Raw genomic sequence first — 27,394 nt, 5'->3', positions numbered from 1 at the left:
TATTGTATAACAAGACAAAAAGGAAAGTAGAATGTTACCACGTGACTATTGAAAAGGAAAGTAGAGAGTCTTGCGTTTTTTAACTCATTCTTCACTCTCTACATTAGTGAGGCAGAAAAAAGAAAATATATCAATATATCATGTGTGGAATATTAGCAGTGTTCGGTTGCAGCGACAGCTCACAAGCCAAACGTTCTAGAATCATCGAGTTATCCCGAAGGTAAAATAAGTAAAAATCATTTCATTTATTAAAAGAAATTCATTTATACATTTTTGTTTAAATAGGTTGAAACATAGAGGCCCAGATTGGAGCGGGTTACATTGTTACCAAGATTGTTATTTGGCTCACCAACGTTTGGCTATCGTTGATCCTACTTCCGGAGATCAACCTCTTTACAATGAAGACAAATCCATCGTAGTCACGGTATATATATTTTTTTTATTTTTTTACCAAAGAAATCATCTTTATTAATTAATCAATATATAATAGGTGAATGGGGAGATTTATAACCATGAAGAATTGAGGTTGAAGCTGAAATCTCACACATTCCGAACTGGAAGTGATTGTGAAGTCATTTCCCACCTTGTAAGTTCTGCTTACTACTCTTGTTATATACTTGTAATTTGCTCATTTACCAACCACCGTTTTTATATGCAACAGTATGAAGAATATGGACAAGATTTTGTGCACATGTTGGATGGTATGTTCTCCTTTGTTCTACTCGACACCCGTGACAACACTTTCATTGCTGCTCGAGATGCTATTGGAATTACACCGCTATACATGGGCTGGGGTCTTGATGGTATCTACCTTTTTTTTTTGCCATATAAATAATGTTCTATATTGCTTTTGACAACTTGTTCGGGTATATATGCCTTAATGCTTTACTTTGAATAAACTGAAGTAGTACCAGTCTACTCATTTATGTTCCGGGTTTGCTGCATGACGTTCTTTCCATATGTTTTCTTCTTTTTCAGGATCGACTTGGTTTGCTTCAGAGATGAAAGCTCTCAGTGATGATTGTGAACGTTTCAAGTCCTTTCTTCCAGGACATATATATTCTAGTAAAACTGGTATGCTACATATTGTGCAAAGCTAGATATTGCCAAAATATTCCTTTTCCGGTTAAATAGATTACTTTGATTTCTCAGTTTGAAAGATAATTGCACTATAGCATTTCTCTAATGATATATCTAATAACAAAGTCGTTAGGCTACATGTTAAGTTTATTCTCTTAAGAACATCTTTATGTTTGTTGCTATACTGTGTAAAATGTCAAGTACAGGATTGCTTTTGTGGTCAGTTCTGTTTTCAAATGCAAATGTCAAACCATCAGCTTCACTTAAGATGCTTTTGTGAGAGAATGAAAATAATTGGAGTTTTGTTGCTTAAGAAAGAATAGTGTATTACATATCAAAATGATGGATATTATATGATTGGACATTTACATTAATTTATACATAGTCCTTTGTCGACAAGGGCTAAGTGGCTAGCTAACCATGTTCCAATAGCAACTATGTGGGTTCTTTGGAAGGAGTGCAACTAGAGGCTTTTAGAAAATAAGGGCAGATATACTCGTATGATTCTCTTGTATGACTGGTCTAGGGGGATATTGGTTTTTGGAATGTGGGTTGTCATGATTTGATATGGAATTGGAATTCTCTTGTGGGGTAAATAGCAATGTTAGTCTCTTGTAATGGGATTCTTGCAAAAGCCTACCACTGAGGGATGCCTTGGTTTGCTATGTACAAAATTTTTGGTTCAATTGAAATGAAAACTTAATTTATAATAAATGGTTTTCTCTATCGTTCCTTTTTCATTTTCTTTCCTCTTTCCTTGTTGTTTTTATGATTATTATTTTCTTTTCGCATTTAACTTTTGAGGTTGTGTATGCAGGGGAACTGAGAAGATGGTACAACCCCTCCTGGTATTCGGAGTCCATACCATCCACTCCTTACAATCCTTTAGTTTTGCGCGAGACCTTTGAGAAGGCATGCTTCGAACTCATGAATTTTATACAATCACCATTGATGAACTCTCCTTTAAAATGGGGGTGGGTTATAAATGGGGGATTACAGATCTGTCAATTTTTGTATTTGCTTCTTTTTCTTAAATATTTATTTTATTTTTATTTATTTTTAAAGAAAAAAAAATCAAACCACGAAAACATCCCCATGCAACAGATCTGTAATCCCCTTGTGAAGTTGTTGATTTTATCTTCAGTTTTTCACCTTGAAACTTCCACTCTGAAGAACATTTGTTTTCAGTCATCTGATGAAAAGTTTCATTGAAATATGGTTGGTTTGTCCCTTGGCTGGTTAGTATAGATTTTGTATCGATGGAGGAACTTTTATATTGATTTTGTTGCTCCTAACTCTTGCAGGCTGTCATTAAGAGACTCATGACAGATGTACCATTTGGTGTTCTTTTATCGGGAGGACTTGACTCATCACTCGTTGCTGCTGTGGCTTCTCGCCATTTGAAAGAATCCAAAGTTGCTAGTCAGTGGGGATCACAGCTGCATACCTTTTGCGTTGGTTTAAAGGTTTTTATACTTCCCCTTTTTTTTGCATGCCATACGCATTGTACTACAAAAATCTTCATTATGTATTATGTATGAAATTAAAGTACTTTGACAGTATGTTTAAGATGTACTCAAGTAAGTTTTGTGAACATAGAACTTTGACATGCACATTTATACTGTCTGTCTTAAGTAAAATATTTTAGGGGTTACAACTGTATTAAGTTATTGTTGATGTTGATCTTTGGTGCAACTTCATACTCATTTCTGCTCCCCCCATACCTTATGCATAGGACTTTCAGAAAATGTGAGGCAGTATGTATTGGAGTAAAGTCTAGAATGTTTAAATCTCTATGAATTTCTTGCAACTGTAGAATTTGAGAAAAGGAGCTGGGGGGGCTGTGTTGGCAGTTTTTGACATTTTATTGATTGGTTTAGAATTGAGAGTAGTTTTGTGTTTGTATGAAAGATGTAAGTAATGGTTTACCTTACCAGTAATTTTTATTTAATGCTTCTTTTCTCATGCATGATTCTTGTCAGGGCTCTCCTGATCTCAAAGCTGCCAGGGAAGTTGCAGATTATATTGGTACTCGTCACCATGAGTTCCATTTCACCGTCCAGGTAATTCAAATCCTTTTGACAGTGGTCCAATCTTCTGTACTACAGATTAGTGACAAGGCTGCAATTTACTTTACCAGGAGGGCCTAGACGCACTTGAGGAAGTCATTTACCACATTGAGACCTATGATGTGACCACAATTAGGGCCAGCACTCCGATGTTTTTGATGTCTCGAAAAATAAAATCGTCAGGTGTAAAGATGGTTCTTTCAGGGGAAGGATCAGACGAAATTTTTGGTGGCTACTTGTATTTTCACAAGGCTCCTAACAAGGAGGAATTTCACCAAGAATTATGCAGAAAGGTATCACATGCCGTTCAATGCCTTTGTCCCTCTGAATTTGTTTGGAGCTTGCGCTTCTCATTGCTATTCATAATGATGTGAAGCTCTTCTAATAAAATTTGCTTCAAACTTATATGGTTGCTTTTATGCCTAGTCAGATCAAATCTCTTCATCTATATGATTGCTTGAGGGCTAACAAATCAACATCAGCTTGGGGATTAGAGGCTCGTGTACCTTTTTTGGATAAAGAATTCCTCAATACTGCAATGGATATTGATCCAGAGTGGAAAATGGTAACCTCGCAACTTCTATAACTTTGGCAGTCCTATTCTTCATTAGTACGCTTGCTAGATTATAAAACTCTATCTGATGTAACCATCGCATAGATACAAAACACATGGAGGATCACCTAAATTTGATTGGTTATGAATAGCTAGGGTCCAAAATTTGATTGCGGTGTATTCCCTGTTGATAGTGAGATTTCTTTGCAGTTTTATTAGAAGCACACGAAGAACATCGAGTAAGATTTTTTTGTTTAGAATTTTTGAAGTGTTTACACTCAGAACTATCTCGAGAAAATGATTGAACTAAAGTAAGATCAAGTCTTGTACATAGCCCCCCTTCATTTCTTATAACTGTTCGCTTGTGTGTCTTGATTTGGATTAGAAAAGTAGGATTCCTACTGTAACATTTATTTATTTGGGTGAAGGCGGAAAACTATTTGAGCTGCAATTCTCTTAACTTGAATTTTAAAAAGATCTATGTTTTGCCAGGGAGATTTGCTTAGAGATATGAGCACCTATTGGCCTTCATAAATTAAATCAGCTTTTACCGAGCAAAAAACAAGGGCACCCGGTAGGCTTATTGGGCTTTGTGTATGTTACTGCCGATTTAGACTAGTTATTAGTCCCTTGGACCATCGTAGACTTTTGTCTGGTCTTAGTCGTATGGTGTCTCTTAGTGGGCACCATTCAATCTTAAGACTAATCAAAAGACTGCAATACTCATGGGGCCTAATAACTAGTCCAAAAGTGTAGTAACATACATAAAAGCCCAATAAGCCTAACAAGAAATAAGCCAAAAGGCCCAATTTACAATTTTAAACATAGTCTAGGACCGCCAGGTTTTGAAACCATTGATAAGGACATTTTTTTCGGGTATGACTACTAGAAAACCCTGATTTCACGTTTTAATTATTAATAAGGACTGACTTGACTTTTTTATGTTTCGCTCTTTCCAATTTTACCATTCTCCATTTTTTAATAGATTTTGTTGGATTTCATCTCAATTTAGCTTATATTAGAACCAACTCTACTTTCTCTGTTGGATTTCATCTCAATTTAACTTAGATTTTGTTGGGTTTGTCAAAGAATTGAGTTTTTTGAGTAATTCGAGATTGAATTTATTGTTGGGTATTATGAAGGTACGCACAGATAGCCATGCATACAAGTTTACTGTGATACTTGGTATGCACAGACATCCGTGCATACCTAAAGTGGTATGCCCATATACCTGTGCATAACATTTCTTGTGATGTTTGGCATGCACTGACGTCTGTGCATATACCTAAGTCACCATTTGTCTGTGCATACCACCTTTGGTATGCACAGAAACTTGTGCATACCATTTTCTTCTGACAATATGCATGATGCTTAGTATGCACAGACACATGTGCATACCAAACGTGATAAACTCACTTCTCGATCTCGTACCATCTTCTACTATATAATTATATATTCTTGACCTCTATTATCTTGTTCTTCAATTTCATCTTCTTCACAATGATATTTACAAAAAATTGAAGCTAATTAGACATTGGAATGAATTTCTTCAAAATGAACACCACAAAAACTTGATTATCTAATCTTAAAGTTTTAATTAGAAATTTGAGGAGAACAATCTCATCTTCAACCACAAATTCGTGAAGAAATTATATTGAGAGTTGGGTTTTTAGAATTGCAAACAAATGGGTTTCTTATTATTTTGGAAACTAGGGTTTTGGTTTTGAGAGAGAAGATGGGAGTTGGATCGTAGGTTCCTATTTAGTTTTAGGGGTACTATTGTCTTTTTTGGACAAGAGACAACTATTGTCCTTGGGAGTGTTTTTGAAATGAAGTTCGTTTTTTGGGTTTATTATTTCAGAATTTTGTCCTTGCCAGTTTAGGGTGGCTATATCACTAACAAGGTTGACTTCTATTGCCATTTGTGGGTAGGATGTTTGAAGAACGCTTTGGAACGCTATCTTTTCAATTTTGTTTTTAGGCATAATACAACCCTAAGATTAGACAAAAGACTATAATGCTCATGGGACCCAATAACTAGTCCAAAAGGTTAATTAACATACATAAAAGTCCAATATGCCTAATATGGTGCCCATGTCGCTAACAAAGTTGACATTCTATTGGGATTTATGGCGCAGTACTGTGCAGTTTAAGCACTGCTTAATCGCTGATTAATCAATGAGTAAGCGCTATGCGCTACCTAACTGATCCGATCGGCTAAAAAAATAGAGGTCTGAGCGGAGTCGAAAAATCTGGCGATTTATTCCGATTAGTCGGACGATTTCCGATTAGTCGGTTTGAAAAAAGCGCCGCTTAACAGCTTTAGTTACAAATTATTGTTTGCTAGCATTCCATGTTTTTCCCCTCGCTGAATGCTGAAACTAAAATAAGAAAATTTTCCACTACTTCACCCCTATTTCTTCCTCTTGCAGCAAAAATTGAAAGAGTTATTGAGAGAGATTGCTATCTTCAAACTCAATTCAAGGCAAGAGAGAGCGGAAAGGTTCTCTTTCGAAAATCAGATCTTTATTTGAGGTCGACGACGATGGCTTTTTTGTTTGAATGTTTGATAATCTGATGACGATGGATTTGTGATATGCCCAACGTAAGAGCTAAGGAATTTTGATATAGTGCAACTATGGTGTACCCAATATTCTATAGGTTGGGTATTGATGTAAATTTTTAACAGATTCAGACCAATCTCTTTGTTTTTTTTATAAAAAAATGGGAGGGGGAATTAAGTCATAAACAAATACTATGGTAAATACATTAAACTAAAATTAAAATTAAAATCCGATTAATTCCGATTAATACGATTAATCGCTATAAGCTCTTGGAGCGATCTGCTGCCGATTAACGCTTAAACTGCACAGGCGCAGTAGGACTGAAGAACATTTTGAGTAGTTACTTCTTTTATTTGTTTATGATTCCTATAAACATATTATGTCTTGAATCCTTCAGATGTTCCATCTCTATGTTACGTCACAGCTCATTTATATGTTTTAAATCCTTCAAAAAGATTTTTTTTTTTTTTCTCGGTGAAAATATATATATTTCAAAAAGAAAATATATATCATTAGGCATGATATTGAGTAATAATGTCTTCTAAGCATTTTCTTTCAATAAGTGAAGATAGATATAAACTACATACCAATAAGTCAGAAAAGGTAAAATGAGACATCACAGTACAACATAGAAATAGAAGCAAAGCAAAATAGAGGAAAAGAAAAGAAATTATGACTTCCACAGCTGTAATACATCTCAAAAGCCCACGTTAGCAGTACCTATTGAAGAATCTCATCTGACTACAAAGCTTAGAAAAGTCGTGTTATTGATCTGTAAGAAACTCATACGTAGCATTTTGGATTTGTAAAGTTGTAGTATTTTTTAACCTGGAATTTTCCAACCCGCCTTTTTTACGTTGTGGTGGTAGATACAAACTCCCTATTTCCTAGAATCACAAACTTCACTTATTACAGGTAAGACCAGATCTTGGCCGGATTGAGAAGTGGGTACTACGCAACGCATTTGATGATGATCAGAAGCCATACTTACCAAAGGTTTGTGTATTGAAATCTTGTTCTTCTCATGCTCTTCAAATCATACACTTCTGAAACTATCTTCTCTCTCATAGAGCCTATTACAAGTTATAACCGTCTTCCTTTGTCTTTCAGCATATACTATACAGGCAGAAGGAACAATTTAGCGATGGAGTTGGATACAGCTGGATTGATGGACTGAAAGACCATGCAAATGAACATGTAAACCTTTCTCCTCAGTATGTAGACACACTTACGCACTCTGTGTTGCACAAAGGATTCCTTACAGTGCAATAGTTGATGTTTCTTCTATTAGAAATCAGAGTATGAAGTCCAATTGTGCCTGTCTTGCACCTCAGCTCACAAGAATCATTATTTTCCTTCTCATTTTTCTCATTTTGTTTTTGTTGGTAAATGGTCAGGTATCTGATGCAATGCTGGCAAATGCAAGCTTTGTTTATCCTGAGAATTCTCCTACTACAAAAGAGGCCTATTACTATAGAACTATATTTGAAAGGTTTTTCCCCAAGGTTGGGTTTTTAATCTACTCCTATTCTATTGTTAGTTTCTTGCCTTCATCCCATTGTTGGTACTTTTCTTGGAAATGTGAGTATCTGTTAAATGATTCTTTTATGATCATTGTTTTCACTTTTCAATAATGGTTGAGATGCCTTCATATTGCCTTTAATTTGGCGAATGTGCCATCTATTGCTTAAAGTAATATTGGTATATTACTTCTGCTGTGGTTCTCAATTACCCTTCTTCTCGTTGGACAGAATGCAGCAAGGTCAACAGTTCCAGGAGGTCCAAGTGTGGCATGCAGTACTGCTAAAGCATTAGAATGGGATGTAACATGGTCGAAAAATCCTGATCCATCAGGCCGCGCTGCTCTTGGTGTCCATACTGCTGCTTATGAGGAAACCAAAACGTCTGGGCAGCAAACAACACCAATTCAGTGACCGACTTTCCTTAATAATCTGCAGGATGGCATTGTAGAGGCTTCTGCTACTAGTGTTTGATTAGAGCTTCTCCACCTCTCTTTTGTCCCGAGTATGTAAGACAAGCTAATGTTTTCAGAGTAGGGTATTAGCAATATGGTTACATTGTCTCAACCCCGTCAGGAATGATGAATGTACATATTTCTTAAATGAAAGCAATTTGAATCAACTTTTGTTGGTTTCTGGTAAGCTTCTTCTGATATTACAATCAGTAGCGCAGAGAAATTTTATGTTCAATTTTTTTTTAAAATTAACACAAAAGACTCTACATTTTGATCATTACAAAACTGTATTTTCTATCCTGAATTAAGGTTCCGAGACGATCCCTTACATGACAGACACTACTAGATTATTTAGAATTAGGAAAACGGTAATGCAGATGTTACATGACCGAGACTACTAGTAGCTGATTTCGAATTGAGAGCAACTAGGGAAGATTTCGTTGATAAATTTGGAGAGCATGTGAAAAGAGAAGATTTGGCTATTCATAAATCTAAAAACAATGATGGGTCTGATCAGATATATATATTTTTTTTCCTGAGGAAGCTAAAGTGGGTGTCAAGACAATGAAGACTTATACCAACCGGATGAAGACTGAGAATGTTTTTAGGGTTATTTTGGTTGTTCAGCAGAATTTAACTCCCTTTGCCAGAAATTGTATTGCCGAGATTACTACTAAGTTTCACTTGGAGGTTTTTCAGGTCAGAGGAGGCTTTCTCCATTTTTTTTACCAGTTAGTTAATCTTGTTTGCTATACAACTTTATTATTTCTTTCTTGATATTAGGGTTTGCTTTTGACGATGGTACATGAGTAGATACGTAGAATCATCTAGTGATATAGACAGTAGTAACGTGCTTTTGTTATGCCGCCATTTATACATTGACTTATTCCTTGGTGCTTAGGGGTCTGTTACACAATATAGGAGGAGCGTTTGGCTTCCGAATCTCGACCGACATTGTTGCTCGTCTTGCTAGTATTAGGACTGAAAACAAATGAGCAAGTTTTAGAGTTTCTCAGTCCAATAGATTACAGAAGTACTTAAAACGTATCTAATATTTTCTGGTATACACTAAACACCTAAAAAACGAACTACTTCTAACATGACGGGTACATTTTTTAATCAATGAAAAAGAAGAAGCAGTGCATAGAAAAGATAATTTGGAAATTGCATGCAATAAGCCTATCAGTCTAATCTTGTAAGAAATCAAATCTTCAATTAGCAAAATAAAACAAATAAATGACTCCTTAGTGTTATGCATGTTCACAAAGCAAACATTAAGATTAATGAGCAATATATTCTACTATTTATCTTGCGAGTGGAATTTTTCATAGATCTTCAACACCGAATGTGTTGGCAACTCCCTTGTGAATTGCATGCATTTGTACTGTAAGAGATATCATAGTCTGGATCAAAGTTTGATAAAAAGGATGCTGTAATGTGCTTTTCTTATGCCATTATTAAGTTGGCTTGTTTCTTGTTGTGTGCTTGTCATGTGTCTGTTACGCAATTGGTATTGTGTTGGAGTATGAAAAAACAGAAAATTAGTCTAGAGGACTTAGTTATAAATATTTAGTAGTCCTAAGACTCTTCTTAAATTTGTTTAGAATTTAATACCCCAATTTGACCAGAATATGGAACTAACCACTATTATCCAACTTTACCAAGAATAGACGAAAATATCCTCACTTGGAAACAAACATAACCGACTATCTACCGAATAATATAGTGGGATACAAAATAAAAAAATTAAATTTCACACAAAAAATTCACTTATAACTACCTGCCTTCACATTTAAAAATGCATATAATGAAAAGAGGGCATCTAGGGTGCATCGAGTGTATGAGTCTTGTGGAATGAGAGCCCTTGGACAATACTTCTTTGCTTGCAATACACCAAGATTTGTGCCTATATGAGTGGCCCAGATGCTATCTGTTACACACCCTATGGAAGACTAGCTTTTCGGTAATGAAAAAACTAAAAATATTATGTCTCCAATATTTTGTGGAGGCATTTGACATTAGTCGTTAAGTCTAAATTCCAAACCACTAGACATTAAACCCAAAATCTTTATAAAGTAGACCCTAAGCCTAAACCCTAAACCTTAAGACACTAAACCCTAACCCCTATAAACTAGACCCTAAGCCTAAACCCTAAACCTTAAGACACTAAACCCTAATCCCTATATTCTAAATTTATAAACAATAAACTCTAAACCAACCCGTTTCATTTAATAGTAGTTAATCAAACCCACAAAATAAATAATCAAATGCATTTTGTATCTCAGTATTTTAAAATCGTGTGGTGTGTATGCATTTTAAAATATATAGGTTTATAACGTGGTGCATCTGCATTTTAAAATATATAAGTTTATAACGGGTTTATAACGTTAATGCATCTGCATTTTAAAATATATAAGTTTATAACGTGGTGCATCATTTTAAAATATATAAGTTTATAACATGGTGCATCTGCATTTTAAAATGTATAAGTTTATAACGCCCACATTCGGATGAAAAACAGGTAGTAGTGTCAAATTTAACTTTTTGGAGCAATACAATCGTGACTTTTGCTAAATTCTATTCAAACCCAAAATATACTCTTTTTGTTCCTAGTAGTTATCTTATCTAAAAGTAGTTATCTTATTCAATCTTTATTCTGGTAGTTATCTTATCTACAAGTAGTTATTTTGGAAGGGTGAAAAAGAGAATAATTTATATTAAAAAATAACAGGTGGCACCTAGTCTCGAGTCAAAAGCTTAGATTCTAAAGATTTTCTATAAAAAAACACTTATGGCGAATAAAAACAATGTAGGGGTATTAAAACCCAAAAAAATTATGGATAGGGCTTTAGAGTTGTTTTTTTTTTAAATGAGACTCTCTAGCCCAATTTCTTGTATGAAAAAATAATCTATGCGTAAAGTAACTAAACTAGTTTTTCTTTAACAGTTTATGGTGTATGTGTGGAAGTATGAAACTTGAGTCCTAGTTGGTGTGGAGAAAAAATTCGCGAGTGTTGATTCTGACTGAGTTATGTTAGAATAGATTGTGCTAGAGGGTTCACATCTTTAAATCATGACATATGGAGGTGAATTTAGTCAAAACTTGTGGAGCCACCAAATAACTGCAACACGTTTATCATTCCATAACCTTGTTTAGTACAGCGCAATCTTGATATTTTCCTCCAAGGTTTGTTTTAGACTAAGCAGGCCTTGACGTTGTTGTAGTAGTTCATACGATTTTCAAGATGGGAGCTTTCCATTAATATCCTCACTGGTTATGTATTCTCAAGTTCGACATATGTAATTGATCTTAGAAGTTTGTTTCTTTTGTTCTGTCTTCTTAGAAAGTGTTATTTGTCATTCACTTCTAGAATAAAAGATCTAGCTGTTTAAGACTAAGAAACGTAACTTACCTAATGATGAAGAAATGCAAAATGAGGTAGTTGCTAAAATAACCTAGTCTAATGATAAGTTCTTTGGTGACAGAAAGCGGAGCTTCTCATCAACATCAAAGAGCATGTCCTTGTTCCTGAACATGAGGTGCTTAAACCCGATCAAAAGAAGAGCTTGCCTGAGCGCTATACCTTAAAGGAAAGGAAACACAGGTTGGTTCTGACATGGTGCAGTCTTGTGTTCACTTAGTACTTTGTCGCAATTTCAGAATTTTCATTTGTTATAAGCTGTTCCATAAGCTATCTTGTTTAAGATCACATGCTACTTTTTTGCATGAAGACTGATTTTGGGCTGTTGACAGTGGGGACTTTGTTTTTCATCTTTACATTGACTGGATTCTTGTAACCTGTGAAGCTTCTTTTTTGATGTTCCTTATCGGCTTAATTTTGTTACTTTGTCTACTTTGAAGTATTAAATACATGCTGCACGTTCATGAAATATATCTCTGTTGTAGGCACTAAATGTTTCCTGCATATCAATAAATAGATGTGTGGGTGTCTCCTGTATGCCCTTTATGTTCTGTTATTTTATCAAATTTAGTTACTACTGACTAGACCCTTCTGTGATTCCAATTTCTAACGTGTATACCATTGTGGTTGCTTTCAGCTTCCGAGGATGCAGATCACTGATCCTGTTGCTCGATATTATGGGCTAAAACGTGGCCAAGTTGTGAAGATCATTCGTCCGAGTGAGACGGCAGGTAGATATATCACCTACCGCTATGTGGTCTAGAGCTATGAGCCTCAGTTAGAAACCAGAGCTGGAGAAGGCCGAAGGGATTTGTGTTTGCGTTTTAAGTGACCTTAAAGAATTTTGGACCGTGTAGCTAAGTTTTATCTGCTAAACCATTAAGTGAAGGTTATCAGTGTTATTCCTGGGGTACACCCATATATTGTATCAGAAACCTGTACTGGATGAATTCCGCTAGAACTGTTCTTAGCTATCGGGCTTTGGATGCGGTTTTAGCATGCTATTGCTTAGTTCCGTTTACATTTAACTGCACATCATTTTCCTGATATCCAACTTCCCAATGTCACTTGATCTTTTGAGTTTTATGATCCCTATCATTGGGGGTTTTTCCAAGTTTACAGCTTCAAGATATTGATCAAATCATGCCCTTGTTCTGGATCAAAGATTAATAAAAGTTTTTTTTTTTTTTTTTTTAGTGTAGATTAATAAAAGTTTCAGTTCTGCATTTTTGGAATAATTCACTTATATCTAAGTTATGTGCCCCTTGAGACTCTTCAATGCACATTGTTTGGATTGCTTGTGAATTGTGTCTTTGAAGACAAAAATGAAAGGAAGAGAGGACACTGGAAAGATCAGTGCGCACTCAATAATGCTTAAAAAACAACACATTTCAAAATGTTGACTGGATTAATAAAACTCTATCTTATTTCTGTTAATTTGGAATGACACGGTTCTTGCAAAACCCCACTTTGCTATTAATTTTCTCCATATTATATATGATCGAAATTGCTGTTTATTCTTATACCTCGTCTTGTCTCTGCTTTGCGCTTTTGAAAATTTTGACTACGTAGTTCCCTTCTTTTGAAGATAAAATTTGATTAATGATAGAGAGAAAGCTCAACTTGATCTTTATGGTGTAAGGGATAAAGTGGACGAGAAGGGATTGAAAGATCAAAGTGATTTTGATTTAATGGTGTGTTGCTGTGTGCACTCATTGCCAGTCTCAGTCACCCGGTGGATACATAAGTGATGGACCGATCAAGGCACTGCAACACTAAGAAGAAAACAGGCTTATGCAACATTTGTGGTATCAAACGCACGCGCCTTGTTGTCCTCACTTTATGCCGTGTTTAGTCACTTTTGTACAAGGCGCTTCCTCAGGAAGGACATCAATTTTTTCAATATGTACTGCTATTAAATCTGCTATGTACGAACTATGAAATTCTGCTAAGGACACAATAGATTGTTGGCATGCATGAAAATTCCATAGATATGTGTAAAGAACTGGATTGTGACTGCATGCATCTCTACAGGAAGTGTTTATTCTATAAAACTAGGACCAAGCTGCGTTAGAAGTTTGAAGTTTGAACTTGCCTTAGCAACTTGAACTTCTCTACAAGAAGTATCAATACATACTACTGGATAACAACATGAAGACCTTAGGTATGGTGTGTCCTGAATCCTGATCACACGAACGCAATCTCCACCAAGTCAGCATTCATCACTGTGACCCGAATTCAGAAACACCACCACAAAGTACAAACTATGAAGTTCCGCATCTGCATTAGACAATTTAGCTTCTTAATAATTCAACAACACGAGTTGTAATGAGAACACTCTTACAAGTTCACTGAATTTTAGATAAACAACAAATAAAAATAGAGAGTCGACAACCCTAACTCACTTCCCCTCCAGTATCTCTGCATCCCACAATCTGTTGTGCATCCACTGATGAAGTATTCCAGAAGTATTTCGGCCTTCTCATTCCCGAGAAGCACTGAAAATGTCACATAAAAGTCAGAAAATTACAAAAGTCCAAGATAACCCAAGACTTTATGCACATTATGGGTAATGAAGTATGTATAATACCTGTTTATTAAGAAACTTCTCTAACCTTTATTTCTAGTTCAGTTTAGTATTCCTGAACTCTTTTATGCAGCCCCAACATCATTAGCAACTTTGTATTGAATTTCTAATACCAATCACACAATATTCATGTAACTAGATCATAATATGAATTAACTCCAGTACAGCAGTGATCCTGTTTACTAGATTCAACTCAATGGCATTTAATGTAATTTGTACCCAATACAAGGTAAGAACTTAGGACAGAAGGAAGAGTATGATGCATAGATTTGACCATGTTACGTAAAAAAGTTCTCATTCACAAGAGACAAACAACTCACCAATCAACCCGGAGCTTGGTTCAAAGTTTCCGCCTTGGCTAATCTTCATCGCTGTGGTTCTCATACCTATCTCCCTTGGGTCGAGGATCGGTATCGTACCTACTCCTCTTAGCATCCATGTCTCTATTGCTCCCCTGCTGTCTACTACGGCATTCTTCCTCATCCCTTCTTCGCACTCGGCTTTTGCTTATTTCTTCTTTTCTTGATTGTCTACGTCCATGATCTTCTTCATCCCTTTCACCCCTTACCTCACGCTCTTTTCTTTCACGACTCCTCTCATGTTTCTCTGCACATATTTCTTTCCCTTTGATATCAGGATCATCATTATCTCTCTTCCGGCTTCTGCTATCGTGTTCTTCCCGATCACCTCTTACTTCACGCTCTTTCCTTTCATGCCTACTTCCAAGTTCCTCTACACCTCCTACTTCACGCTCTTTCCTTTCATGCCTACTTCCAAGTTCCTCTACACCTCTTACTTCACGCTCTTTCCTTTCACGTCTTCTGCTATCGTGTTCTACTCCATCACTCCTAATCTCACGCTCTTTTCTTGCAAACCTCCTTTCTTGTTCATCTGCACCTCTTTCAAGCACTTTTATATCAAGATGCTCATCACCTCTTTCACACCTTCTGGTATTGTATTTTTTTCCATCACCTCTTCCCTCGTCTTCTTTTCTTTCATATCTTTCATGCTGCCTGCTTCCACGGCCATCATCCTTCCTTTGCCTTGTGATTCCACGGTCATCCTTACTGAGCTTACTACTTCCACGCTCTTCTTTAATCATTTCATGCTTTCTGCTTGCATGTCCATGACCTTCGCTATGAGGTTGATGATGCCTTTCAAAACTTGAGAGGTCATCTCCCTCTCGATTATCCAGCTTCCTGTCATCATACTCGAGCTCGTCCCTGCACTCTTTATCCTTTCTGTGTTCTGTCTCTTTTACTGAATTCTGTTTGCTCAACTTTGACTCTGTTTGCTCTTCAAAAGCCCCATCTTCTAATTTTCTCTTCCCTCTCCTTTCAAGATTTCCATATCGCTCATCCTTGGTATCCCTTCTAGAGCTGTCTTGATTAATTCTTGCATCCCGAGTCATCTTACCTTGTTTATCACTACCAGCCAGTTCACTTTCCTTTTTCCTATCGAGGGAAACATGCCTTGTAGACCCGAGCTTGTCCTTGCTAGATTTTATCTTAATACGTCTATCACGGCCAGAACCACTCGTGCTTGAATCACTATAACTACTACTGTAATCAGACTCCTCAGCGCTACTACTTCTGCTGCTTTCACTATCAGACTTTGCAGATGCCTTATATTTGCCTCCCCTGCTTCTGGCACCCCGCCTGCCACTATCACTGTCATAATCACTCACATCTTTATCATGTCTTCTCTTTTCCTTGGCAACATCCTTTTTCTTTCTGGAGTCAGATCTATTCTCCACAATGGGCTTTCTACTGTTTTTCTGATTTTTTTGAGCATCTTGCTCACGAGTATCCCTGTCAGAATCATCCACATCCGTATCTTGTCGTTTCTTTTCCTTCTTCACTTCCATCTTCCTATTTATTAAATTAGATTTCTTCTCCACAATGGACCTCTGACTGCTTTTCAGATAGTTTTCAGTATGCCCAGAATCTGAGTCCTCACTGTTAGCTCTTCTGGTATCAACATCTGTATCATGTCTTCTCTTTTCTTTGTTGACTTCAATTTTCCTACTTGATTTAGATTGACTGCTTTTCTGATATATTTCATCACCTCCAGAATCCGAATCCTCACTGTTAGCTCTTCCGGTATGCTTGTGCACCTTTGAGCTTCTTTTCTTGTGTGTATCATCACTGTCTTTTTGGTGTTTTTCCTTGATGACCTGATATGCTTTGTACTGATATCCGGATTAGAAGAATCAGCATCATGCCTCATTTTTTGACTCTGTACCCGATCAAGAAACCTATATTTTTTCACTTCAGCTCTCTTTTCTATAGCATGGCTATCTATTAAACCATTTCTTTGATCTTCTATTATTGTTTCATCATCACTCTCTAATTTGGTTGCTTTCTCCAGCTTTTGGTCTTGCGTTTCGGAGTTGTCATCGCCTCTACTTATCCCAAATGCAGCTCTCAAGGTCTCCATCTGCTTCTCCTTTCTAGCAGCAATTTGATGAGTATCAGAAACCCTGGAATAGCAACCAAAGTAATTTGAGCAAATGAGAATCAATAATATATATACGTAGATAAAACAGATCTTTAGAAACCTTTAGAGGAGAGGAGGACACTAGTAAAAATTAGCCTTTTTTGATTAATTAAAGAGAGATTCAAGAATAAACAATACTTATTATTCGGTCCGGGAGCATCATCAGCAGCTTGAAGAAGCTTCCTCGTCTCCTGAATCTTGTCGATGATTTCATTTTGAGTATAGCCTTGCTGAGTCAGCTTATCTTCTAAAAGAAGAACAAGTTTAAGTTGAATCTGTCTTTTCCTATCATGTTCAAGAATCTCTTTATTCGCCCTTTTCACACCCCCTGTCCCGGCATCTCCCTCCAATCCTTTCGTTTCTACCTTTGTTGTTTTTGGTCGGACGAAGAATTTGTTCGTCTGTATATACCCGTTTGTTCCCGATCCCCTAGGGGTCTGCAATCCGATTCCGTTGTACATTCAGATCTCTAAATAATCAAACCCTATAATATTTTCTCACTTTCTTCTTCTATCTATACTGTTTTAACGTGGGCCGAGACTTCACCCAAGCCCATGCTCATATCAAGAAGCCCAAGCCCATTGCAAAATTACCTCTCTTGTCTTAATTATTTGTAAATCTGTTTTAAATGAAATCAATCACCCATTGCTAGTTGGATACATAAAACTAAAAAATCTAGGATAATTTCCCAATTAGTAATCCATAATGTCAATCTGTTCCCAAGTAGTAACCACTCTTCAATTTTGACTTTTCAACCTCACTTTTGACACTTTTGCCCTTCTCCTTATTTTCAAACACTCTCTCTCTACTGCAACACTCTCTCTCTATTGCAACACTCTCTCTCATTATTTGAAGTGATTTAAAGTGATTTGATGGGTGTGTGGATTTAAACCACGATTATCTTAGAGATGAAGAGATGCAAATGAAGCGGTCCGCGAACGATCGTGGTTTAAAAGCCTCGAGATTAAGTAAACATTAAGATGGACGGTTATTGACATTAACACTGTTCATATACTATTTTTATTATAAAAAAATTATTTTTAATAAGAAAAATGTAGAAATAATAAGATTCTTGTAAAAATAACAAGAATAATGATAAAAAACATGAATAATGGATAAGATTCTTGTAAAAATAACAAGATAAAAATCATGAATTAAACCAACCCATGTATTAAACCCTTAAAACTAAGCAAAATCTACACAGCATTCACAGGACATGTTCTGGTTCTACCACTATCATCAACAAAAATTGCAAAAGCACCAGAAACTAAGACAAAACATAAACCCCAACATAAAAACTGAACATAACATAACAACAGAACATAACAACCCTTAATCTTCATCGTCTTCATCTTCCTCCTCGTCTTCATCATCGCCATCATCCCCAAAACTGGAACTATCATCATCATGTTGGTCTTCCCACATGTAATCAGTAGGGTCTTCAACAAAATAAGGATCATGCATCTCTTCTTCTTCATCGTCTTCTTCTTCATCAGTGTAGTCATCAGTAGAATAACTATCCCACATTTTCTCGTACTCGTCACTTGAGTAATCAGTGGTTTCACCGCTTGAACATCCAGGAAGAGGCATGTTGATAACTTTGGTAGATTTAACTTTGGTTGTTGCTTTGGTAGATTGTTGCTAACAGAAAGAATATTAGAATGTGAGAGATCAAATTTTAGATGACTATTTCAAAGATAAATGTTTGCGGGAAACGAGGCGTTGTAATTATGTGGGGTGGTTAGTTTTCTTTTCACCTTACCGTAAATGGTCATCATGACACACAAACAATGAAGGGACAGGCAAGACCAAAATTAATTTAGAAAATGAAGTGAATTTTGACCCTTTGTCAAACCCAATGTAATTCGTTTGTTGCCATATTAGAGGACATGCAAGTATGCAACTCGGACTAATTACCCCGAAATTAACCCATAAATGGACCCTAAATGGATTGAATGAATAATTTGGGTACCCATAAATAATTATCAATGTACAAGAAAGTTACTGATAGTCTTAAGGCCACAATATAGTTATTCATTGAATGATCGAATATGAATATCATTATTTTTTGGCGGAAATTTGAGGATTGACATGTGTCCCCAATTTAAAGGCAATCAAACCCTTTTTTTCTTTTTTTTTAAATACCCATGTTTATTTCATGATATCTAGTGGCAAGCATGCTTCGGCATGTTAAAAAGCTTCATGTAGAATGTTAATCTTTATCTTGAATTTATGAATTTTTTTTTAACCTTATTAGAATTAATTATTTAGACAATGTATAGTAAAGTTGCCGATAGTTCTAGGGTAGGAATATGTTTGTTCATTTGATAGAGGAATCAACATGGACATCAAGTTTTTGGCGGAAATGAAGTTGGGTACCCAATGAAGTCTGACACGTGGAGGGAAATGACCTTGGAACGTACGTGTCACATTAACCAAAACTTAAAGAAATCAATTGGGAATTAGGGGGAAAAACTGTCCTAGTGAAGCTCAATTAAATTTGGAAACCCTAATTTTTAGTTTCACTTCAATCTCCATATTATAACTCCACCCTCATTTTATCTTTACGGTTCAATTATTGGTGGAGAAATGAGGAAGCTTAATCGACATGTAGAATGTCATTAGATAAAATGCAGAAATTATTTGGTGGATTTAGTAAGGAAGAAATGGAGGATTTTGAGAATTCTGTTTTGAAGCTTTTGCAAATCCAAAAAATATGCACGCAACAACTACTCTAGTTTGTGCCATAGTTAGCCATAAAGTTGGTAGATTTTGCTATCGGATTGGTAACAAAGATTTGGTATTCAAGAAGAGTGATGTTGCATTGATTATGGGTCTTAGTGTAAACTCATTGCTAACTCATTCTACACCAGCGACGTGAAGAACAACACATCGTAATTTAGTGCTAGGTTTTTTAAAGGAAGCACTTTGTTAGTGAGACGAAATATTTAGATGCTTTAGTGGTGGCAAAATCCAGGTGGTAGTGAAGATAAAAGTGATATATTTAGGCTCAATAGGTTGTATGTGCTTGCTCCAAGTTGTGCTTCTGGATCTTCTAGGACCGTAGATGGAAGGTATGTTGATCTTGCAGAGGACCTAGCTGCTTTTGATCGGTTTCCATGGGGCACACCTTGCTTTGAGATGTTGGAATACCGTTTGGATGATATTTACAAAAATGTGTTAGCCGGAGAAGGACTCCTTTGCGGTTTATGGTTGTGTTATTTGTTTTGATATTTGGGCATACCTTCACATCCCTCTTTGGGGGCTCGTAGGGCATTGAATGGTAAATTCCCAAGAATACTATATTGGGTTCGATTGCCTCCCAAGAACTTACATCTCCGACACGGAAGAAGAAGCTCGAGCCTCTTAAGGGTAAGGTTGTTGCCTTTGACACTTTGGATATTGAAGAAGAAGAAATGAATGAAGATGTAATGAAGGTGGCTTTCAACCAACAAAGCCACACAAAGCCGCTTTTTGAGAGGAGATGCTTCAGAGACAGGCACACCTACTGAAAGGCCTTGTAAGCATATGATTGAAACTCTGCATTGTTGATTATAAACTCTACATTGTTGATTATAAACTCTGCATTGCATTGTTGATTATAAACTCTGCATTGTTAATTATATTCTCGCAATCGATACATCAAAGAATGCATTTGACATCTGTTGCATTTATAAGAAAGGTTCTTAAACTGAAAATATCAGGAAGTATATATTACATTTGTGTTGACTCACAGGATAGGTTCTTAAACTTGATATATCAGAAACTCTATGGTAGTTTTATGTTAACTGATAAGATAGGTTCGTAAACTGGATATATCAGGAACTTTATGTTAGTGCTCATAAGGTAGATAGGACTCATAAGATAGGACTCTATGATACACCGGCAATGCTTACTTCAACTAACTTTTGAATACAGGTTAGGGTGGCTCGGAATGACATCAAGTCTGAAATTAGGACAGGTATGGAGACAATACTGCAAGGGGTTTTACAGGGTGGGAAGAAAAGTGGATTGGGTGAACCATCATCATCCCAGGGGGTTGTGAAGGGACCAAGAACAAAGAAAACAAGGGGAAGAAGCTGTGTCTACACCAATGCTGATGCTGTTGTCAAAAAACCTACTACACGGTTTGTTAAGAATAAGGTTAAAGCTGTTGTGGAAGAAGCTGTGTCTACCCCACCTTCTAAGAGGAAGTCATCATCCCCACCTTCTAAGAGGAAGTCATCATCCTCTAAGAAAGTAACATTTGATCTTTCACATGAGGTTGAAGAAAATAGAAAAAGAGGAGTGAATGCGGGGTTTAAAATGGTAAGGAGGAGGGGTGAAGAGAAACATAGTATGCAAAAAAGTGAGAGTCCGACCACCAAGGTTAAAAGTAAAGTAGAGGCCAGTAAAGGCTAGCAAAAGGCAAACAATTTTGAAAAGAAGTCAAGTCAAGGAGAAAAGAAAAGACATGGAGGCTAAGAGCAAGGAAGCTAACAAACCAAAAAATAAGAAGAAATTTGATTGGTTTAGGTGAGGAAGAAGAAGATGGAGAGGGAGAGGGTAGTGAAACCGATCTTGTTGCAGCAGCCGATGTTTTGAGAGATATTAGTGAAGAGTTACCCAAGACTCCTCATGATGACCCGGTGATGGGGAAGACCATGTACATGGTTTTTCCAAGAACCCGAACATGAACATGAAGGCCCTTATGATAATGATGAGGGTGCTCCGAGAGTTTTAGTTGAGGAGGTTGAAGAGGGGTTGTAAATACCTACAAATGTCAAGAGAATGTGGTTCAGGAGTCTTTGAGCAATGAAGTCTGCGAGGAAGAGGGTGTGAAAGAGCCCATTGATGAGAATGTGGTTGGCCAAAGTTCCCTAGTGGAAGTCTATAATATGGATGTTGTTGAGCATGTGCCATTTATTAGTCCCTTGGACATTGCTCACAGTGATGGTCCCCGCCTACACCTAATGTTGATGTTCCCTCCAATGATGATGTTGATATTGATGGGGAAGAAGTCCCGAACTTCGAAAAATGGAGAAGGTCACATTTTCTCGCTTTACTTTCTTCTTGATCTTGACATAACTGACTTGCCTATATTGTCACCCACAACCGCTCAAACCTTTGAGGTAGATAGTCAGCTAAAATCTATTGTTGTTATGAAATCTAAAAATGATAATGTGATGTTGAGAGAACGTGATAATGATGTAGATGATGATGATGCTGTGGAGGGGGAAATGGTGGTCCTTGATGTGGTGCGCATACAGAGTCAAATGGCAAGTGAAATGGAAAAGAAAACTGAAGAAACACACCAAAGAAGAAAGAAGAGAAGGGAAGGGATGCAAGGTCAGTCATGGGAAGAAAACATTGGACAGGAATGTGATGAACTGATCAAGTCTGCTCTGGCCAAAACATTTATCAAGAAAACCACCACCAAAGGTGACCTCCTCGTCTTCTGATTACTATTAGAAGATGTTCACAAGGTTGTGCAGTCCACAAAACTGTTTAGATGCTAAAGTGTTTGGATACAACCAGGTCTATTTCATGCAAAGTTTCCATTCATTGCATGGAAGAGAGTGGGTAGATGGGGAGGTCAGTACACAACTAACATATTATCTTACATATTAACTAGCAGCAACTAACATATTAACCATCACCAACTAACATATTAACCATCACCAACTTCTGCATAATAATGTTTAAAATTCTATGACTCAAGTGATCACCATATATGTGAAGCTGTTGATCAGGTGGTACATCCAACATTGTAAGGAAAATGACATTCCAGAAGAAGAAACATATACTATCATTGAGGATGTATACTTTTCTGTAAGTTGTATCTCATTGGTTGATGGAATTTGTTTTGTATAGTTCACCTTACTGATGAAGTACTTTATGATTTTGTTGATGTAGAAATTCATGAACAGAGAGTATACAAACTTTAAGAAGAAGATGGAAGACCAAACCTTCAGTGGTGCAACTCCTGATGACAGAGTAGATAGTGGTGCGTATCATCCACATGAAGTTGTTAAAAAGAATACTTAGACCCTTATGAAGGAAGAATTAGAGATCAAGCACACCCATCCAGGGCAATGGGTCTTATCATTCCTCTTCAAGTTGAAGGTAGCCACCGGGTTCTTGAAGTCTACAATTTTGGAAAGAGAAAAAATCTACAACTATGATTCTCTTGGTCTCAAGAAAGTTTACGATGAGCAACTTGCTATAGAGACTTGTCTTACTTATGTCATGAGGTGTCTTGATCCATCGTCACCTAATGATTTGGGAGCCCCTTGGGCTCGAGTTTAATACTGTTACTCAACAACCGGATACAAATAGTTGTGGCCTATTTTGCCTAGCCTATCTAGGATCGCCTTCCGAGGGGTGTACCCGAGGAAGTAAAACAAAATAGATATGCAACCCCATCGAATGAGGAAGAGGATTGGAATGGATATAATTAATTGTGGGTTGAATCCAGATACTGTTTCAAAAAGCAGATAAGAGCAATTGGAGAAGAGTTTGGAGGATGCTAAAGAAGTCGGTACGTGAGCAGGGGAATCACTATGAAACAGCTTGGTGGATGCTACTTCTTCTATTTTGTGTTTAGTGAAACAAATAACTTCTTCTATTTTGTGTTTAGTTGTCTAATTTTAGTATGGTAATATCATTTTGTGGTGCCGTTAATATCATCAGCTACGAATTTGTGATGATGGAATTTGTCATTCATTGCTTCATGCTTTCATGGAGTGATGAGTTAAGTTTTAGTGAAGCATTTTTTATGGAATTAGTTCTTGATAGGTCCCGCAATGCAATATGGTTATTGGAATATAATGTTTCATCAAACATTTGTGTATAGTTTAGGCGGAAATGTTTTGGGGAATAGTTTGGCTTCAACACCACTTGGCGGAAAATAGTGTGTTTCCTTTATAAGTACAAATTGGGTTGCCTTTCTTGGTCCATCCCATTTCTCTTTCTATTTTTTTCTCGCTCAAAATGGGTGGGGGTGAGGATTCTACCAAGAATAATACAAATGTTGGTTCATCATCAACCAACTATAGCAAATGTTTTGAGTGTGGGGAATCTGGGCCTTTGGAAGATCAACCGTCCATGGGCAACTACGACTTGTCCGTTATGCTCAAGAATGCGAATATGAGGTATGGTGTAAGTACAAAGCCACATAGTCTGGGAAGAAGGTTTCTCTCATGCAGGGCCGATCCATGCAAGGGTTTTAAATGGATAGATCTAGAAGGTGAAGGGACACATAAGGCTAAAGCACCTGCTAGTGAAGCAAAGGTGACAAAGGAAAACCAGTTGCAAATCACCATTGATGGTCCTATTAAAATGAAAATAGAGGGCAGTGTTGATGATGTTAGCCTACTTGTAAAGAAACTATCCATTAGAGACTGATATTAATAGTTATCAGTGTTGATGACCATGTCATTGTTATAGTTCTTGATATTAATAGTACAAGAAGATGTCCGTTCAAACCAAATTAATTCTGAAACCAAAATTGCCAACCAAAACTATCCAAAATATCAACCCCCCGGCGAAAAGCCCGAAGTAAACTATCCATTTTACCACTAACATATATGCAACTGAAAGTGCCAATTTCAAACAAACAAACCAAAGCTGCCACTATTGGTGATTGGTTAAAAGAAAGATCATATGTACTCTTCATATGCAAAATCTGGTGGAATCCCAAAATGAAAAATCAATCCACTCGGCATCATCAGCGGCAACCGCAAGTTGCCTTATTGTGTCCAAGACCACCCAACGCTGCATTACACCTTCTTCTTTGCCTTTGGGACTCCCTCTCCTTTTGAAACTTTTCTCTTTTTCGTGGTCTTCCGGGCATCACCTCATCAACGGGTGGACGGACGATGATGCCATCATAAACCCAAACTCACCGTTTTTTTTCCTCTTAATGGTGTCCAGTCTCTCTATATGTATCCATCATCGTTTCTTTTGTGTACCAATGCAAGCAAAAGTCATATGCACATAACTTACGGTGATCGATTGCCTTCATAGCATGGCTACAAGGAAGACCAACCCGTTGAAAGAAACCGCGTGTGCAAGTCCTCTCCAAAAGGTCTACGGTGTCGATCTGGTCTAGTGATTGCCTGAGTAAACATGCTCACTTGCCTTTGTTCTTTGTGGAAACGCGTCTACTCGAATATCTCGACGAGATGAGCACTTCCTCGGTGATTTGGTCGGTTTTGTCTTCACTTTGGCGCCATCACCCGGTAGTCATAAAATGTTTCATTATGTTCAACCCGATACCATTGACAAGAGATGTCACTGGCATAGCTCTCTTTGGAAGTATCATCTTGTTCCAGCTCTCTATGTGATTTGTGTAGCAAATGACATGCCTTCTCATTGGAGCAAAAGCACAACACCACGACTCTTTCGGAATCTTTACAATCTTTGCATAACCTTTGCTTTCCGGCCTGATAAATTTGGCTCATAAGTCTTACAAATTCTGCTGTTCATAAGTTTCATTGACTCTCTTCACCTTCCCTTTTGTCTCTTGCTTAGTCATACAATTTGAAATGTGTTGTGCACAAAAGCAATGGACCGCATTAGGAAGTATTTTAGGCACGGCTTGAAGAATGCTTAGATGCCTATCAGAGAGAAGAACAAAGTTTTGCTCCGTCCCAACAACAAGGTCTCTTAACTTTTCCAGAAACCAATCCCAGTGGTCATTATTTTCCTTTGGGACTATGGCAAATGCAATTGGAAACACGTGGCTATCGCCATCAGCCGCGATAGCAGTTAGTATGATTGAGTTGTACCTACCTGTCATGAAAGTGCCATCAATCATAATCAATGGACGAAGACATCTTTTGTAAGCTCGGACAGTGACGCCGTAGCTCACAAACAAACATTCAAACTTGTGCTCAGGGGCCGATGACGTTTGCAGCTCGGTGAAACAATCTGAATCCACTCTTTTAAGTTCTTTACAATAATTTGGCAACATTTGGTACGACTGACTAAAGCTTCCCCTTATCTACAAGCAAAAAAGCGGAACAAACATAAGTTAGTTGTTGCTACTATTGCGTTCATTAGTTGCTGATATAACCAAGGCAGTTACCTTTTGCATTGCAATTTCTTTTGCTTTCCAAGTAATTTTATACGACACATTTGTCTGGTGTGCGTCCTTAACCTCCAACTGCAACTGTTTCGGAGCCATATCAATATTGTCCCTAAGTTTCGATTTCACAACTTCTGAAACCCATTTTGCATCAGCTTGTTTATTAGTTGCAATTGCTTTATCTTGTGAACATGTATGTGCTTCTCTGAAGGTTATAATAACCCATATATCAGAACCAGTGGTCGGTTTTGCAAACAAATGAAATGTGCAACCAGGAGACTTACACTTCATATAAATCCTCTCAGGAGAAGTGCTCGCACGACGCAAATCAAACATGTTTGCTATTGCGTATGACTTCATGTCTTTTATAAGATCATCCCGAGTAGGATAGTGTTGTCTACTTTAGGAGGAATAAACTTCAGTTCACATGAGGAGGAGTTACATCCACTTTAGCCGGTGTTTACGGACTATGGGAGAGCGAAGAGGATCATATCCTTGATGTAAGTCTTCGAATTGAGATCTTACACCGAATAAGCGTAGCATCAACCATTCCATTTGTTTCAATATCAGGTTCACTTTGGCCTTCCTCATCATTAACAGTCATATCAGGTTCACTTTGGCATTCCTCATCATTAACAGTCATAGGCGTGCCTCCCCAAAAAAACTCTTGACTACGGTTAGGAGTAGACCATACATCACAATCATCATCCAATAATTGAACTTCATCATCATCATCTTGATTACCACCATTTACTACTCTAACTTCATCATCATCAGCTCCATCCTTTACTTGTACTACTTCTTCTTCTTCAAAATTAACTTCATGTAGTATTTCAACTTCATCATCATCACCCTCATTATTGTCAATATTTTGATTCATGGAAATTCTATATTCCTCGGGGACGCCCTCTCAGTATCACCATATGGGTTTTGGGAATCAAAGTCATCATAATCGGGTTGATCAAGATCCGTACACCATCTTGCTCATCACCATCATTGACCGTCCCCTCATTATATCGATAATTAGCTCCCCACTATCAACAAATAGAACTATATGTTACCTTGCAAGGCTATAGAGTGTACCTTCCACAAACAGAGAAGGCGGTGTGACCGTTTCTCTTTTCTGTACTGAAGGTTCAGGTGTAACTTCAGAGGAAACACCCTCTGGGACAAATATCTATATTTCAATGAACACTCGAAGTTCCACACCACTATCGTGACGACAAAAAGCTATCATCTATCAACATATCCCATTGATATCGAAGACTTACCCGCCATCACCTTTTCGAACGATGACAAGCCGTGAGGGTTGAATGTGTTCTTCGACGTCGTGAATCTCCACATCTTCCCATTGATGAGTCCCCACTCTCCCACTCGGGGGGTTGGTCAAGGGACTTTTCTCGGAAAACAAAGATTCATAACTATCGGGAAATAAAACATGTACCCACCCTCACTAATAATGACCTAACCAAATGGAACCGCATTACTTACCAATTGCTTCATCGACAAGTTTAAATTGGTTAATAGGACGCTTCGACGAGCTAGCTCCTTCGTTTTGAAAAAGAGTGTTTCACG

At 37.2% G+C, this 27,394-nt stretch overlaps 2 protein-coding genes and 2 pseudogenes across 4 annotated transcripts; 2 read left to right on the top strand and 2 right to left on the bottom strand.

Moving 5' to 3' along the window:
- The first annotated feature begins 48 nt into the window (after positions 1 to 48).
- Positions 49 to 8,422, top strand: LOC147509531 (asparagine synthetase [glutamine-hydrolyzing] 2). Its single transcript, XM_086601789.1, has 14 exons — positions 49 to 220; positions 286 to 424; positions 491 to 586; positions 662 to 803; positions 979 to 1,074; positions 1,898 to 1,992; positions 2,385 to 2,546; positions 3,063 to 3,143; positions 3,221 to 3,442; positions 3,580 to 3,714; positions 7,182 to 7,262; positions 7,377 to 7,463; positions 7,664 to 7,771; positions 8,018 to 8,422. The coding sequence occupies exons 1-14, from the start codon at positions 141 to 143 to the stop codon at positions 8,198 to 8,200; spliced, it is 1,707 nt and encodes a 568-aa protein (XP_086457915.1). The 5' UTR covers positions 49 to 140; the 3' UTR covers positions 8,201 to 8,422.
- Positions 8,423 to 8,436: 14 nt separating this feature from the next.
- Positions 8,437 to 12,557, top strand: LOC147509530 (DNA-directed RNA polymerases II and IV subunit 5A-like; annotated as a pseudogene). Its single transcript, XR_015218508.1, has 3 exons — positions 8,437 to 8,940; positions 11,728 to 11,850; positions 12,301 to 12,557. The product of XR_015218508.1 is annotated as a DNA-directed RNA polymerases II and IV subunit 5A-like (transcript).
- Positions 12,558 to 14,590: 2,033 nt separating this feature from the next.
- On the bottom strand, positions 14,591 to 17,231 carry LOC147509529 (uncharacterized; annotated as a pseudogene). Its single transcript, XR_015215953.1, has 2 exons — positions 16,888 to 17,231; positions 14,591 to 16,732 (listed from the first exon to the last, which is right to left on the bottom strand). The product of XR_015215953.1 is annotated as an uncharacterized LOC147509529 (transcript).
- Positions 17,232 to 25,198: 7,967 nt separating this feature from the next.
- On the bottom strand, positions 25,199 to 26,211 carry LOC147509528 (uncharacterized). Its single transcript, XM_086597842.1, has 2 exons — positions 25,820 to 26,211; positions 25,199 to 25,735 (listed from the first exon to the last, which is right to left on the bottom strand). Exons 1-2 carry the CDS (start codon positions 26,177 to 26,179, stop codon positions 25,199 to 25,201), a joined length of 897 nt encoding a protein of 298 aa, XP_086453968.1. The 5' UTR covers positions 26,180 to 26,211.
- Between the last annotated feature and the right edge of the window lie 1,183 nt (positions 26,212 to 27,394).

This window comes from Coptis chinensis, chromosome 3 (assembly GCF_015680905.1).
Source record: "Coptis chinensis isolate HL-2020 chromosome 3, ASM1568090v1, whole genome shotgun sequence".
Taxonomy (NCBI): domain Eukaryota; kingdom Viridiplantae; phylum Streptophyta; class Magnoliopsida; order Ranunculales; family Ranunculaceae; genus Coptis; species Coptis chinensis.
The sequence above is the reverse complement of the archived record's forward strand: the minus strand, read 5'-3'. Positions and strand labels throughout refer to the sequence as shown.